At 44.9% G+C, this 14,686-nt stretch overlaps 1 protein-coding gene across 2 annotated transcripts in view; it reads left to right on the forward strand.

Annotated features, from left to right (window-relative positions):
* Positions 1 to 14,686, forward strand: part of MAP2K4 (mitogen-activated protein kinase kinase 4) — a 158,083-nt gene that overhangs the window by 9,340 nt on the left and 134,057 nt on the right. For both annotated transcript variants that reach the window (XM_030207980.1, XM_030207981.1), the window contains exon 2: positions 9,207 to 9,309. In XM_030207980.1, coding sequence (XP_030063840.1) covers positions 9,207 to 9,309 — 103 coding nt within the window. The remainder of the gene's footprint in view (positions 1 to 9,206; positions 9,310 to 14,686) is intronic.

Below are 14,686 nucleotides of genomic sequence, written 5' to 3' on the forward strand. Positions count from 1 at the left end.
ATCTGGCAGGCCCTCAGGGACGGATGATCCAGAGGAGGGTGCCTGTTTGCCACTGGATTTGGATGATCCCAATGCGGTTCGGATTTTCCACTGCGACGCGCTGCCAGCTCTCATTACTGATGCCTTGCAGGTCCTCTCGATTGATGATCCTGCTGAAGGCGAGGCCTCCTCTGTTAATCTTAGGATGACAAGTACTAAGAAGCCTACTCGGGCCTTTCCGGTGCATGACTCCATCCAAGAGCTTATTTCTGCTCAATGGTCTGACCCTGATGGGCCGTTGAAAGTGGCCAGGGCTATGGGTCAGCTTTACCCTCTGTGTGAGGAGCACTTGGCTCCTTTGGGGATGCCTAAAGTGGATGCATTGGTCACGGCGGTGACAAAAAAGACCACTCTCCCAGTAGAGGGAGGCGTCACTTTGAAAGACATGCAGGACCAGCGGCTGGAGTCCGCGCTCAAGCGGCCCTTTGAAATTGTGGGTCTTGCCTTGAGGGCGTCTATTTGCAGTTCCTGTGCAGCCCGGGCATGTCTTTCCTGGCTACAGCAAGCGGTGGAACAGCCCACCGATGGTACGGGTACCCTTTCTGAGGTTGCCCCGCGGATGGAGTTGGCCCTGTCATTTTTGGCTGACTCCCTTTATGATCTGGTCAGAGCTTTGGCTAAACAGATGTGTGTGACAGTTTCTGCCCGCCGCCTTCTTTGGCTACGGCATTGGATGGCTGACATGGCTTCTAAGTAAAGGCTGGTGAGGCTACCCTTTCGGGGCCTCCTGTTATTTGGAGAGGAACTGGAGAAGATTGTGAAAGACCTGGGGGACTCTAAACCCCAGTGGTTACCTGAGGATAGGCCGGGGCCTTCTTCCAAAGGTTCTGTGTTTCCCTCCTCTTCCAGACCTTGCTTCCGTGAAGCGTGTAGGTATCGCCCGGGGCGCTCTGCTGGGTTTCTCAACGTACCCGTTTTCAGCAGAGGTACTCCTTTCACTCGGACAAACGTTCCGCAGGGGCCAGGAGTTCAGGGACGTCCTCCACAATGATGGGACGCTGGTCCACTCCTCCATGCCTGCAATAGGAGGACGTCTTTCCCTCTTTCTAGAGGAGTGGACCAAGATTATCTCGGATCAGTGGGTTCTGGACCTGATCAGAGAAGGTTACCGACTGGAATTCGTTGCCCCGGTGAGAGATGTGTTTGTGGAGTCCTGATGCAGCACTGCCGTAAAACGGGCGGTGGTAGAGGAGACCTTACAAGTCTTGCTGCACCTTGGAGCGGTGATCCCGGTGCCTCCCGCCGAACGCAGCTGTGACCGCTATTCCATTAATTTTGTCGTGCCTCGAAAAGGCGGGTCTTTCAGACCGATTCTCGACTTATGAAGAATCAACGAGGCCCTCAGAGTATGACATTTTCGCATGGAAACCCTGCGCTCCGTCATTGCGGCGGTTCAGCCAGTAGAGTTTCTCATGTCTCTGGACCTAAAAGAAGCATATTTGCACATTCCTATCTGGCCTCCACACCAGCGGTGTTGGGAAAACATTTCCAGTTTCAGGCCTTGCCTTTTGGCGTAGCCACAGCTCCCCGTACCTTCTCCAAGGGTAATGGTGGTCGTAGCTGCCTGTCTCAGGTGAGAGGGTATCAGAGTTCACCCTTATCTCGACGACTTGCTCATCAGAGCAGATTCGGCAACCGAGAGTTGTCTTGCCACAGCCAGAGTGATGGTAGTCCTGCAGGTGGTAGGCTGGGTTGTCAATATACCCGAAATTCACCTGACCCCCTCTCAGTCTCTCGAGTATTTGGGGGTTCGACACTGCTTCGGGGTTTGTCTTTCTCCCCGACCAAAGGTGGTGCAAGCTTCAGAATCGGGTCCGTCTGCTCCTGCGGATGCCTCGCCCGCGAGCTTGGGACTTTGACCAGCTGCTGGGGTCGATGACGGCCAGCTTGGAGGTGGTGCCTTGGGTGAGAGCGCATATGAGGCCTCTGCAGATTGCCCTGTTTCAGCAATGGTCTCCAGTGTCCCAGGAATATCAACGCAGACTAACGTTGTTCCCTTTGGCCCAGCTCAGTAAGGAGTGGTGGCTCTCCAACAGGATGCTGCACCAAGGAATGCCTCTTGCGCTTCCTTCTTGGTGCCTGGTGATAACAGATGCCAGCCTTCTAGGCTGGGGAGCGCATTGCCAGGGAAGCTATGCTCAGGGTCTGTGGACACCCGTGGAAGCGGGTTGGTCCATCAATCGCTTGGAACTGAGAGCGATATTCCAGGCTCTTATGGCCTTTCGAAAGACTCTGAAGGGGCTTGCTGTCCGGGTTCTGTCAGACAACACGACAGCGGTGGCATACATAAATCATCAGGGAGGCACTCAGTGCAGGGCCCTGGCCGCGGAGGCCGCTCAGATTTGCCACTGAGCCGAGCTACACGTGCAGCTTCTGTCGGCAGCTCACATAGCAGGTCAGAGCAACGTGTAAGCCGATTTTCTCAGCAGGCATCAAATCGACCCGGCAGAATGGGAACTGGCAGAAGAAGTTTTTCTTCAGATTTGTGCCAAACGGATCTAATGGCGTCAAGTGCAAACGCCAAAGTACCTCGCTTTTTCAGCAGAAGGAGAGGTCCTCACTCGGCGGGGTTGAATGCTCTGGCTCAACCCTGGCTCTTGGAGCTCCTGTATGTGTTCCCTCCTTGGTCCTTGATAGGGCGAGTCCTACTGCAGATTCGACAGCACTGAGGTCTGGTGATTCTCATCGCTCTGAAAGTTTTGGAGGAGAAGCTTTCATTTTTGAAGGTTTTGTGTATTATAGGGTCAGTAGAATGGGACTATGTAATTTTTTTCACAACTTTGATGTTTCATGTTCTATAGCCTAAAAACTAAGTGTCTAAAAAATACCTAAAGTGGGGTATTTGATTTCTGGGGTTATTTACTTTTATTATTGATAAACTAGGAAAAAAGGCCCGTTTCTGACACAAATGAAACGGGCGCTAGCAAGGTTTTTCTTGGAGTGTGTGTGTTTTACAGAGTGTGTGTGAGAGTGAGTGTGTGATAGAGAGTGAATGTGTGAGTGTATGTGACAGAGAGAGTGAGACTGTTTTTGAGAGTGTGTGTGAGAATGAGAGTGTGTGCCAGTGGCCCCCTCCCTCCCTCCCAGTTTAAGGGTTCGCCCGCCCCCCCCCACCCACCCAGTTCCAGGGTCATTGCCCCCCTTCCTCCCAGTTTCAGTGTCACCCCCCTCCCAGTTTCAGGGTCTGCCTGGCCCCCCTCCAAGTTCCAGGGTCTGCCCCTCCTCCCACCCACCCAGTTCCAGGGTCGTTGCCCCCCCTCTCCCTCCCTCCCAGTTCCAGGGTAGTTGTCCCCCCTCTTCCCCCCCCTCCAGCCACCCTGCGATGTTTAAGTGAAAAATTAGGGAGCTATGAGAGTGTGTGCCAGGTGCCCCCTCCCTCCCCCCTTCCAAGTTCCAGGGTCCACCCCCCCTCCCACCCACCCAGTTCCAGGGTCGTTGCCCCCCTCCCACCCTCCCAGTTTCAGGGTCCGCCTGGCCCCCCTCCAAGTTCCAGGGTCCGCCCTCTCTCCCACCCACCCAGTTCCAGGGTAGTTGCCCCCCCTGTTTCCCCCCACACCCCAGCCACCCTGCGATGTTTAAGTGAATAATTAGGGAGCTGTGTAGTGTAACAAAACATACCTGTAACGTTGTGAAGCTGACTCCTTGGCTTCATTGAAGTGAAGGGTTGGTGAGGTCTGTCAGATTCATGAGTCTGTAACCATCTCTCTCGGCCCCGCCCTCGTGCCTCTGATAGGTCCGCCGCCCACAACGTCAAAACGTGATGACGTTGAGGGCGGTGGACCTATCAGATGCGAGAGGACAGGGCCGAGAGAGATGGTTACAGATTCACGAATCTGACGAACCTTACGAACCCTTCACTTCAGTGAAGCCACGGAGTCAGCTTCAGAACGTTGGAGGTGCTTTTTATTATACTAGAGATGTTTCATTTTCTAAAGATGTTATTCATACCTGGGACTGAAATTTTGCAGGATTATGCAGTTGATATCCCTCTGTATTGTGGTATAAATAAGTCACATACCCCACTTTTGGTATCTCTGTGCTCAGTGGGTCACAGGTGTCTGTATCCATCCTCTCCTCCAGGTTATGCATAATCAAATCTCTTCACGTGTATCTTCTGGCAGAGACTCTATACCATTTTGGTTACTTTCCTTTGAGCGACATCAAGTCTTTTTACAAGATCTGGCTTCCAAAACTGAACACAGTACTCCAAATGTGGTCTTATGACTTCTACAAGGGCATTATCACCACCTCCTTTCTTCTGGTTATGCTCTTCTCTGTGTATCCAAGCATTCTTCTGGCCTTGACCACAGCCTTATCACATCGTTTCAACACTTTTGAGATCTTCACCCCAAGGTCTCTTTCCTCATTTGTGCACATCAGCTTCTCACCTCCTATCACGTACAGCTCCTTGTAGAGTGATGCAGAAACTCGTTAGCTTAAATTCCAAGCATTTGCCTATGGTTCTAATTTCTGTAGACCACATTACATGCTTTCCACTCCTTATGAGGTATATATTCTGTTGAAGTTTTACATTTAGCCCTGTATTGTATTGGTAGCCAGTCAAGTTTTTGCAGAAGTGGTGTGGTGTGATGTGATTGCATCACTAGCTGTGCTGTGGCATTCTAAATCATTTGGAGCTGGATCAAACCCTTTGTAGTTAGACCCATATAGAGTGTCTTGAAGTTGTTATGACATTAACCACTGTGGCAAGACTTGCCTTCTTGATGTATGGAGAGAGACAGCATAGTTGTCACAGTTGAAGGAGGTAGATTCTGAATGTTGCTTGGGCTTAGCGGATTAGCATAAGTGTTGAGTTTAACTGTACCCAAGGTATTGCTAGTATTTAGGCTCCCTGGCTTAAGAAAGTTCGGGTTTCATACGGTGGAGGAGTAACCTACTGGTTGGAGCAGCTAGCTAAGAAACAGAGAAGTCAGGGTTCTCACACTGACATTCCTTGTGGCCTTGGCCAAGTCACTTCACCCTCCGTTTCCTCGGGCGCAAACTAAGTCCTCTTAGGATGAGGAAGTACATTCTACGTTGTTTCCCCAAACTTTTCACTATTGTGACACATCTTGCAACTTCGGCCCCATCATTCCTTCTATGTCTCTGCTCCTGGCTAACTTTGCAGCATTGTCTACTGCAGTTCTTGTTTCCTGTAAAGACTGCTCAGGCTAAGTTAGAACATACTAGACATCAGTTGTGGTGGGGCCTGCTGAGGGGTGGGAGTGAGAGGTGGTCAGCCCCATCATTTGTCATATAAGTACATAAGTATTGCCATACTGGGAAAGACCAAAGGTCCATCGAGCCCAGCATCCTGTTTCCAACAGTGGCCAATCCAGGTCACAAATACCCGGCAAGATCCCAAAAATATACAAAACAGTTTATACTGCTTATCCCAGAAATAGTGGATTTTCCCCAAGTCCATTTAATAATGGTCTATGAACTTTTCCTTTAGGAAGCCGTCCAAACCTTTTTTAAACTCCGCTAAGCTAACTGCCTTTACCACATTCTCTGGCAACAAATTCCAAAGTTTAATTACACGTTGAGTGAAGAAACATTTTCTCCGATTCATTTTAAATTTACTACATTGTAGCTTCATCGCATGCCCCCTAGTCCTAGTATTTTTGGAAAACGTGAACATACGCTTCAACTCCACTCATTATTTTATAGACCTCTATCATATCTCCCCTCAGCCGCCTTTTCTCCAAGTTGAAGAGCCCTAGCCCTAGTCCACATACATAAGATGGTTTACATATGCGCAAACAAGCCAATGCAGAGTAAGAGGAGGCCTGCTGCAGCCACAAGGAAAAGAGATGTGGTATGTCATGAGGAGCAGAAACCCTGTGTGATACAGGAAGAGAAGCGCTTCTGCTGCAGCAAAGAGGTGCACAGCAACACTTGAAACCTTGAGACCAATTCAAACTTCCTGTGCAGCACAGCTCAAGCTTACAGAGAGCTGACTTGTAGGACATGTGATGTTGTCTTCTACAATATTAAGAAAACAAAAAAACAAACAAAAAAATGTCCTAAACATTTGGAGGCATGAAAATCCTGGGTGTAATTCCTAGGTGCCATGGTGACCTGATACTTGGGATTTGTTGGGCCCTGTTTACTAAGCTGCTTTGTAGGCATGCTAGTGTTTTTAGCACGAGCTAACGCTAGAGATGCCCATATATTCCTGTGGGTGTTCCTAGCACTAGTGTGCGCCTTAGTAAACAGAGCCCTTAATTTAGATGATCTATAAGGAAGGCAGATGTTTTTAAAAATGTCTGTTTAGCTTTGCCCTATCCACAAAACTACAGTGAAAGTTTTATCATAGCAGACAGACAGAACTGGCTCATCCAAGTTTCCAAGCTTATTATATACTTGTTAAACCGCATCACCATCTGGGTGGTTCACAATACAGTAAAATTAAGGGACAAGGAAAGAACTACATGTGTTGAAAGGGAAAGAGAGTAGAAGGGATGGAGCAACGGGCAGGCTGCTGATGCCAAATCCTGACCCCCCAGGGGGGCATGAGAGGAGAGAGCCTCATATGCCAGTCAGACAGACAGACAGGTACAGAGTCCGGGTTATTCATGGAAAGCATCCCTGAATAAGTGGGTTTTTAACGCCGATTTAAAAAGAGTGAGAAGGCTGAGGGATAAGGGAAGAGCATTCCATAAGGTGGGAACTGCCACTCTGAGGATTCGAGAGCGGATGGTAATGGGTCTAATGGAGTGAATCGAGAGATCCAACAAGTGATTTTGCTGTGATGAACGAAGGCATTGTGTGGGTATGTAGGGAGTCGCAAGACATGATGCTGCTCGGAGTTATGAATCTTGTGAGTAAGAATCAGGATTTTGCTTAGCAAGATGTGTAGTTTTTAACAGTTGAGCTTGGAGGTGAATATTTTCCCTTCAGAGCCCTGAGCCTAGCTCATGGACTTCTGCTCGGTGTGGTGGATTGGCATCAATCTCCTTGGGGGCTCCTGTCTGTGGCAAGTATGTTTTGTCTCCCTCCCTTCCCCTGATGCACCCTTACAGAGCTCTTTCTAAAAAAAAAAAAAAAGGGGGGGGGGAGGGGATAGTTTGCTGTTTGGCTTTATTTTCCTACCTGTTTGCTGGGAAAACAAAACTGTGTTTAAAAAAAATAGTGTAGACCCTTGGTGAAGCAACTGGCAGCCCTGGGCTACTGGGCAGGAAGGCATGGGGGTGGGGGGGAGGTAGAGGAGAGAGAGAAGCCACACTAGATCCCTTGGAGTAAGTCCTGGATTGGGTCTGTTGGAGGGGGTCTTTGACAGAGGTGATACACAGAGCATGAAGATACAAGCCGTGCAGGAACCAGAGGAAGAATAATGATGCCTGTTCTTTTTTGTCTTATGTATGATGGGGCTTCACGTCACTCAGTGAAGGATTGGGTTCCCTTGTTGGCTGCAGTGTTTCTGACCTTGGTGGGAATGGTAGCCTTGTGTGGCAGGCCATAGCAGTACCCAGTTCCCTGGAGGAGGACTCCTCTGTGGCCATGGAGACTCCCCATGGATCAGGGACTCCTATGCAGGCCTTTGAGACAGGGCTGGTCCCAAGGGTATCCGTTTCTACCCAACCCCACCAATAGATGCCTCGCAGCTCAAGGCCCCCCCCCCCCCCCCCCCCCGGGTCCTGCATCTCATTCCCTGCTTCACTCCTCTCTTAGTCCCTAGTATCTTTCTCTTCCACTCCTTCCCCATTGTCTCCATGTTCCTTATGGGTCATTCCATGCCAAGTGGTCTAAACCTTCCCACCATCATGTCTCCAATTTTGTTCAAATTTTATCTGTTGCGCGAGTCAGGTGTTGAAATTTTGAACAAGCATTATGCTTGTGCCTGACATAATACTGCCAGATTTTCAACTAACCAGCATCTATAACCGCCCTGCAGGATCTCTTCAAAGTTGGCACTGTAAGCACAAATGGTAAAATGTGCCAAAGTTCAAAGCCAATTATTAAAAAAGAGTCTGCCTGAATCAGCTTGTGAACAGTATCATCTGAAAGAGAAAATTGTGCTCTACAACACTGATATGTTTTTGTTTTGCAATGCTTGTTCAAAATTTCAAGTCTGTATCTTTGTTTGCATGGAAGTTGTTGCGGTCTGAATATTGGTCCAGATATGTTCCGATGAGTCGTGACCAATTTTGATGCAAACTTTGAGACAACTTGTTTGACTGGATTTTGCATCCATAATGTTAAAATGTATTTCTTTGGAATTAGCATAAAAAACAGTACAGGATTTGAATTTTTTTAGCCATTCTTAAAAATGTGTTTGGACTTTATTAGACCCCAAAAATGGCATTTTGGTAAATGTTGCGCGCTCATGGACTGACAACCTTTCAGAAAAGGGGGGTCGGTCTAGATCTGCAACTATTGCAGTTAGAGACCTCAAATTTTGGGAAACTTCGTTTAACACCTGACTTGCGCAACAGATAAAATTTGAACAAAATTGGAGAACATGATGGTTGGAACTTTTTTAAATTTTAGACCACTTGGCATGGAATGACCCCTATCCTTCCTTCCCTCGTCACTCCATCCCGAGGTGGTTAGGCCTTGCTTCCCTTTCTCCGGTGCAGCAATTGGAATCCATAGAAGATGTTTCATGGCCAACACGGGGCTTTGTGCATCCTTGCTTGCTAAAGTTCTGCTGGCGCCTGCCCTCTCTGAGCTTCCTTTTTCGAGATGGTAGGAGCTGAAACACCTTGAGCATGCACGGATTCTCAAGGCCCCACACCGGCATGCATTTTCTAGACGCTGCTCCAGAGAAAGGGAAGTAAGGCCTGAACACCGAGCAAAGAAGGGAAGGAAGCACAGGGAACCTGGAGACCAAGTACTGATGCCACCTTCTAAATTGTGCCACTAGTCTGCCTAGTGGATGGGGTGGCACTTCTCTGAGAGACCAAGGTGACAGATTGAGGACTCGGAGACCAACTGGAGGATGTCCTTGAAGACTCCAGTCAGAAACACTCTGCCCAGCTGAAGGTGAACCTTTTCCCAGGGGAGGATGTGTGCTTCTTGACTATTCTCTAACTCATTCTTTTCTGAATAACACAAAGTCCTAGGTTTGAGGCTGGCATGGCAGGGCCCTTTCCTACTGTTTCATCTTGTATCCTGCCACCTAGAGTTGTTTGTTTTACCTTTTATTTATTTTTATTTCTCAGGTAAACGCAAAGCACTGAAGTTGAATTTCGCCAATCCTCCTTTCAAATCGACAGCAAGATTTACCCTTAGTACCACAGCAGCCCCCTTCCAAAACCCTCACATGTGAGTATTGTCTGCAGGCACCAAACCAAAACTGGCTTGCTAAGCGTAACATTGAGTGGAAGCATGTTCTGTGTCATCCATGGTATGGACTTTGTACACATTGCTATTTGATTCCTCATCAATGCTTGCATTTATGTTAGAGTACCTGCTGGATTTGTCTCGCTAGATTTCATATATTTTTTTAAAATTATTTATTAGGCTTTATTGTCGAAGTGGAATTGACAGGTAAATTGTTCAATATGTTTTTTTCTGAGCAATGTCCTGACTTCAGTTGTGCAGTAACTGTTCTTATTAAAACATATTTTTTGTAGTGCCTGTTCTCTCTGAAGCTTCTGCTCTTTTTCCTACTGCTCTCAAAATCTGTCTTGTATCCCTAGCCTAGCTGGGGTAGTTTTATATTTAAAAGGACCACATTAGTAGCTGTATTCATTTCACCTTATGTCATATAGTATTCTCATAACACTGTGAAAGACAGCCCTAAAGTGCTGAGGAGAAGGGCAGTCAGGCTCAGTAAAAAGAGTACAGGAACTTCCAGGGAAAAAGAGAGCACATAAAATACTGTAGAAAGACCAGGAGAAGACAGAGAATAGAGAATGTAGGACCTTCTGAGGAGGGGTCAAGGAGAAGGCAGAGGTAAAGTGTGAAAAAACTGTTAAGGAGAGATCAGGGGGAGGGACTACATCTGTCTTGAGGGTAAAGTAATATCCTTTAATAGCCAACTGTTAAGTATTTTCACTAAGTAGTGATTACCTCCAACAGTTGTTAGCCATATAGTTTAATGGTCTTAGGACTGTAGGGAACTTTCCCTTTGTGGAGTTGTGCTCTAGGCCTTCACACTTTGGAGGGTTGAAGTAATACTTTTAGGCTCCATGCATTATTGCTACTCCTCTTTGTTGTTTATAGCATTACACAATTACAGAAGAGTGCAATGCTATCAGAGCAAAAAAAAATGGTTTTGAGAAATGTACTTATTACAGTAAAATGGTTAAAATAAGGTGTTACTTTTCATCCTGCTAGACCAGCTCAGACCTATATCCCCTTATTAGCAGATGGAGGCAGACACTTGGATTCGTTTGACTTCATTGGTATAAGAGTGGTTCAGATAAGAACATTCCACTATTTTTCTGCCTCCAGCAGATGGTGCAGGTGGACTGGTGCAGCACAATCTTTTATTGTTGTGAGGTTTTTTTTGGTGTGCTTTTGGGCCACACTCCCCATTCCTCAAGCTGTGGCCCTTGGCTCTGATTGTAGTTTCTCCAAAGGATGCCCTCCTAGGGTCTGAGCCAAGGCCAGACCATGGGTTGAGGTAAAAGAGTATGTCCGCTGGGGTTTTCTTCTCTTCACTCTTGTCATTTAAGGAAAAAGAGCATGGGTCTTGGTGTTCTCTATATATTGCTAAATTGCAGTTACATCTATTTGGAACTCCATACCTGGGACTAGGGTGGAGCTTAAAGAATAGAAAAATACATACGCTGATTTTCAAAGGTCTTACCTCTAGAGCTGCTCCATATTAGCTAAAAACATTTGCCATAGTTAACAAAAATAAATTTATTAACAAAAATGCAGAAACAAATTTTTTTCATGAATTCTGTTTCAATTGTGCAATATATTCAGATAAACATTTTGCCACATATAAGTCTATGATGCAGCAATTCTATAGAAAAGCAACAAAATTAATATAATACTGATATTGTCAGTTTCTTGCTATGTGGATTAACATGCCAGTGCGGCTCAGTTTGCAATAAAAACTGAAGTTGTGACTTGTCGTTTGTCATGAGGCCACTGTATTCTTGAATGAGAGCAATGCCATGTTCAACATGATCATTCACCTCTGTAATGGCATGCAGTATCTCAACAGCCTGCTGGAAGTGTTCTCATGAGTCCTAAATGTCGGGGTCTTCATTGAGAAATGCATCTGGAAACTCCATAATAAGACAAAAATCAAGGTTAATGTCCCAGAATGACTCTTAACTCCTCAGTGATTTGTTTGGTTCGACCCTGTTCCAACATCATCCTCATGTTTCATTGCGCTTACTTTCAACCTCTTTGTTGAAGTACTCGGCTGTGAAATAGGGCCAGCCTAATTAGTTCTGGTGACAAATACCACGTGTTTGGAAAAATTCTGTGATGTATCCTTTGATATTGCAGGATTGAATTTGAGTAGTTCAGAAATGATTTCAGCAGTAGAAAGTCATTGTACAGAGCATTTGCTGCGAGAGGAGCCAATATCCAAGCCTCAGATAAGATACGTACACATCTTTTAGTCCCTTTTCCTCTTTTGGTGTGAGAGTGAATTGGTAAACATCAAGAACTTCAGACAATAAATTACCTTCAACATCCAGTGAGCATGGTCCATGGTCCTGGGTGCCATGAATTGGACTCTTGCTGGGACAGCTCCAAGAGACAACCAGTTCCAAAAATTCCCTGTACTCATCTCTTGGCTGGCTCTCTTCCAGATGTCTAATTGCAAACTTGATGGTGCTTTCTTTAATGGCTTGAGCTGAACCTAGATACAGGCTCATTCCCTTTTCCTGTTTCATACTTCTGTTGATCAACAAATGACCAGTATTCTTGAAAGCACTTGAGGAAGGGAGTGACATGTTCAATTTGACATCCTAATTTGATTCACAACTGCCCATACTCAAGAGTGCCTTATGCGGATTGCAGAATTATTGCTATTTGATTGATGCCTTCAGAATTTGTGGTGTTGAGCTATCAGTACATTTTCACCAATTTAACTGGCTGTACCTGAAATGTTTCTTCATATATACAAACAAAATTATGAGGTACAAAGGTCATTTTTACGAACTTCAAAATAAGCTTTTCCTACTTGGGATTTTGTTTGCTTCTTTTACTTTATTAGCCTTTTTCCTGTGTCTTTGTCTTCAGTTTTTTCTTTATTTGCTTCCTTCAACAGTTCTTGCTTTCATGCCGATGGTATTTTTGGGTGATTTTAATATACAGTTTTTGATTTTAAGTCGTGCTTTAGCTCGGGATTTTCTATCTTTTATTGATGACATAGGGTTCAGACAAATGTCTGTCTTCTGTTACTCATATTACAAGTCATATTTTAGATCTGATTCTTTACAGGCACTTGATGTACTGTCGGTCACAAATTTGTGCTGATTAGTGGTTTACAAAAGTAAAAAAAGAATACAGGGATATAAAGAAAAAAAAAAAACAGAAAAAGAATAAGGAAGAATAGATGGGTGAAACAACAGGTTCAAGGGCTCCATAGCAAGTGCTGAGGTAAATTAGGTGTTGGAGACATCTGGTCAAAAAGCCAGGTTTTAATCGTTTAAAAAAAAAAATGTGATATGGTTGTAGGCTGATATCTAATGGTAGGGAATTCCTTAGTTGCCGACCAGCACAACATAAGACAATTAAGGGATACATCCAGTTGAATGTGAGAAGAGTGGGGGGAATAACCTCTTACTTTTTTTTTTTTTTTTTTTTTACAATGTGTCCATTTCCTTGGACTGATCATTGTTTAGTTTTTATTCCTTTGTCTTTTCGTCTATAGTTCATTCAGCACACCTTTTTTTTTCGGAACTAGGAATTTTTGTCACTTGACCCTACTAAGTATCTCTTCTGAGATTTTTTTTAACGTCACAAGTTGACAAATGAGATTCTATTTTATCTTCTGCCCTGGACAGTTCAGCTTCTTTGCACTTCTGTTCTTCTAGTTCTAAACAGTATCAACCTTGGTCTCATCCTGGTTTCTAAAGAAACAATTTTGATCTGAAAGGATGTGGTGGAAAAAATCCATCTAGCTATTTTGCAGCAGTCTGTGTTCTGTTATAATTCATTGTTACTAACCAGGAAAACTTATTATTCTGATCTTTTATACAAGTGTCCAAACTCAAACTCCTCCTCGTTGTTTAAACTTCTAAAAAGATAACCAAGCTTCTTTATCTACTCGTCTGATAAATTAAATATATTGAGGAGTCATTGACTTAACATGAGCCATCTACATTTCAAGTGGAATTCAGTTCTATTGCCACTCTTTGCGGTACTTTTTCTCTTTTTATTCTTCTTACATTAGCAGAAACTTCTGAACTATTAGATAATCTCTTCTGTGTTCTTACCATCTGATCCTTCATCAGTATCGCTTATTAAAAAAAAGAATTCCATTGCTTTTTCAATTTTGAGCAATAGTCTTTCTTCTGATCAGGCTCCATAAACTTGAAAGCAAGCAGCAATTTTTCCACTTTTATAAAAGGTCCTAAATCTGATGTTTCTTTACCATCTAATTACAACCCTATTTCTAATTTGCCATTTTTAGCCAACCTTTGTGAGAAACTGGTTATCTAATCAGTTAGATTATGTGGATAAAACCAGCAGACTTCACTCATGTCAGACAGTTTTCTGTTGACATCAGTACAGAAACAACCTTATTAGGCCTTGTAGATACTGTATGTACGTACATTCCTCAACCCAGTTAATCCTGTTTTCCTTGCTTCACTAGATCTTCCAGCTGTGTTGTATTTGATACATCATGAAATACTCTTACATTGTCTGTCTGGTCTTGGCATACCCACTTTGAATCTATATTTAAGGATAAAGTGGGCTGTAAGTATACATCATTATCATCATCATTTCAGGTGTTTATTCATGGTTCTGTTCTTACCTCTCTGAATATACGTTCCTGGGCTCATTTCAATCTGTGGATCAAAATCATTTGTTTGTGGGGGTACTCCAGGGCTCTCTATTTGAATCTGTTATTCAGTATGTTTGGATCCTTTGGTGCTTCTTTTGCAAACACCTGGTTTTGTGTTTATGCAGATGACAAAGTTTCTCTTTCCAGTAGATACCTCCTCTGCTGACTATTGCTGCAGTTTCTTCTAAGTTAGATCATATTGCCTCAGGTGCAGACTTAGAAAGGAAGTTATCAAGCTGTGCAAAGGGCACTAACGGTAGGTGTTGTGCTCTAATGCAGCACTAAAGCCACTTTATGGTACATAGTAATGTGATACAAAGCATGCAAATGCATGTAAAGCAGCTTATTATAGCTGGTAAAATAACCCCAGCTCTCTTTATACAGAAAGGTGACCCCAGTGATAGCACCGTGAGATTACTGTTAGGGATTGCTGGCACCATTTTGGATTAGGATGATGGCAAGGGCAGGAGCAAATGGGCATCACTGCTGCCCAGACCATTAACCAATTTGATTAAGGTAGGCCCAGACGGGCCTTCAGGAGGATGGAGGAGGGGGTTATTGCCTTGGGAGCAGGGTTGCCTTGAGAGGCACTTCTGCCTGAGCCCCAGTACTAGCTACTTGAGTTTGAGGGTCACTTTTAGGTCGGGTCCTAGAGGGGCATTTAGTTGGGGGGCCCTATGCCACTGACATTTTTGGCCAGTGATGACCTGTACAGTG

This window comes from Microcaecilia unicolor, chromosome 6 (genome assembly GCF_901765095.1).
Source record: "Microcaecilia unicolor chromosome 6, aMicUni1.1, whole genome shotgun sequence".
Classification (NCBI taxonomy): domain Eukaryota; kingdom Metazoa; phylum Chordata; class Amphibia; order Gymnophiona; family Siphonopidae; genus Microcaecilia; species Microcaecilia unicolor.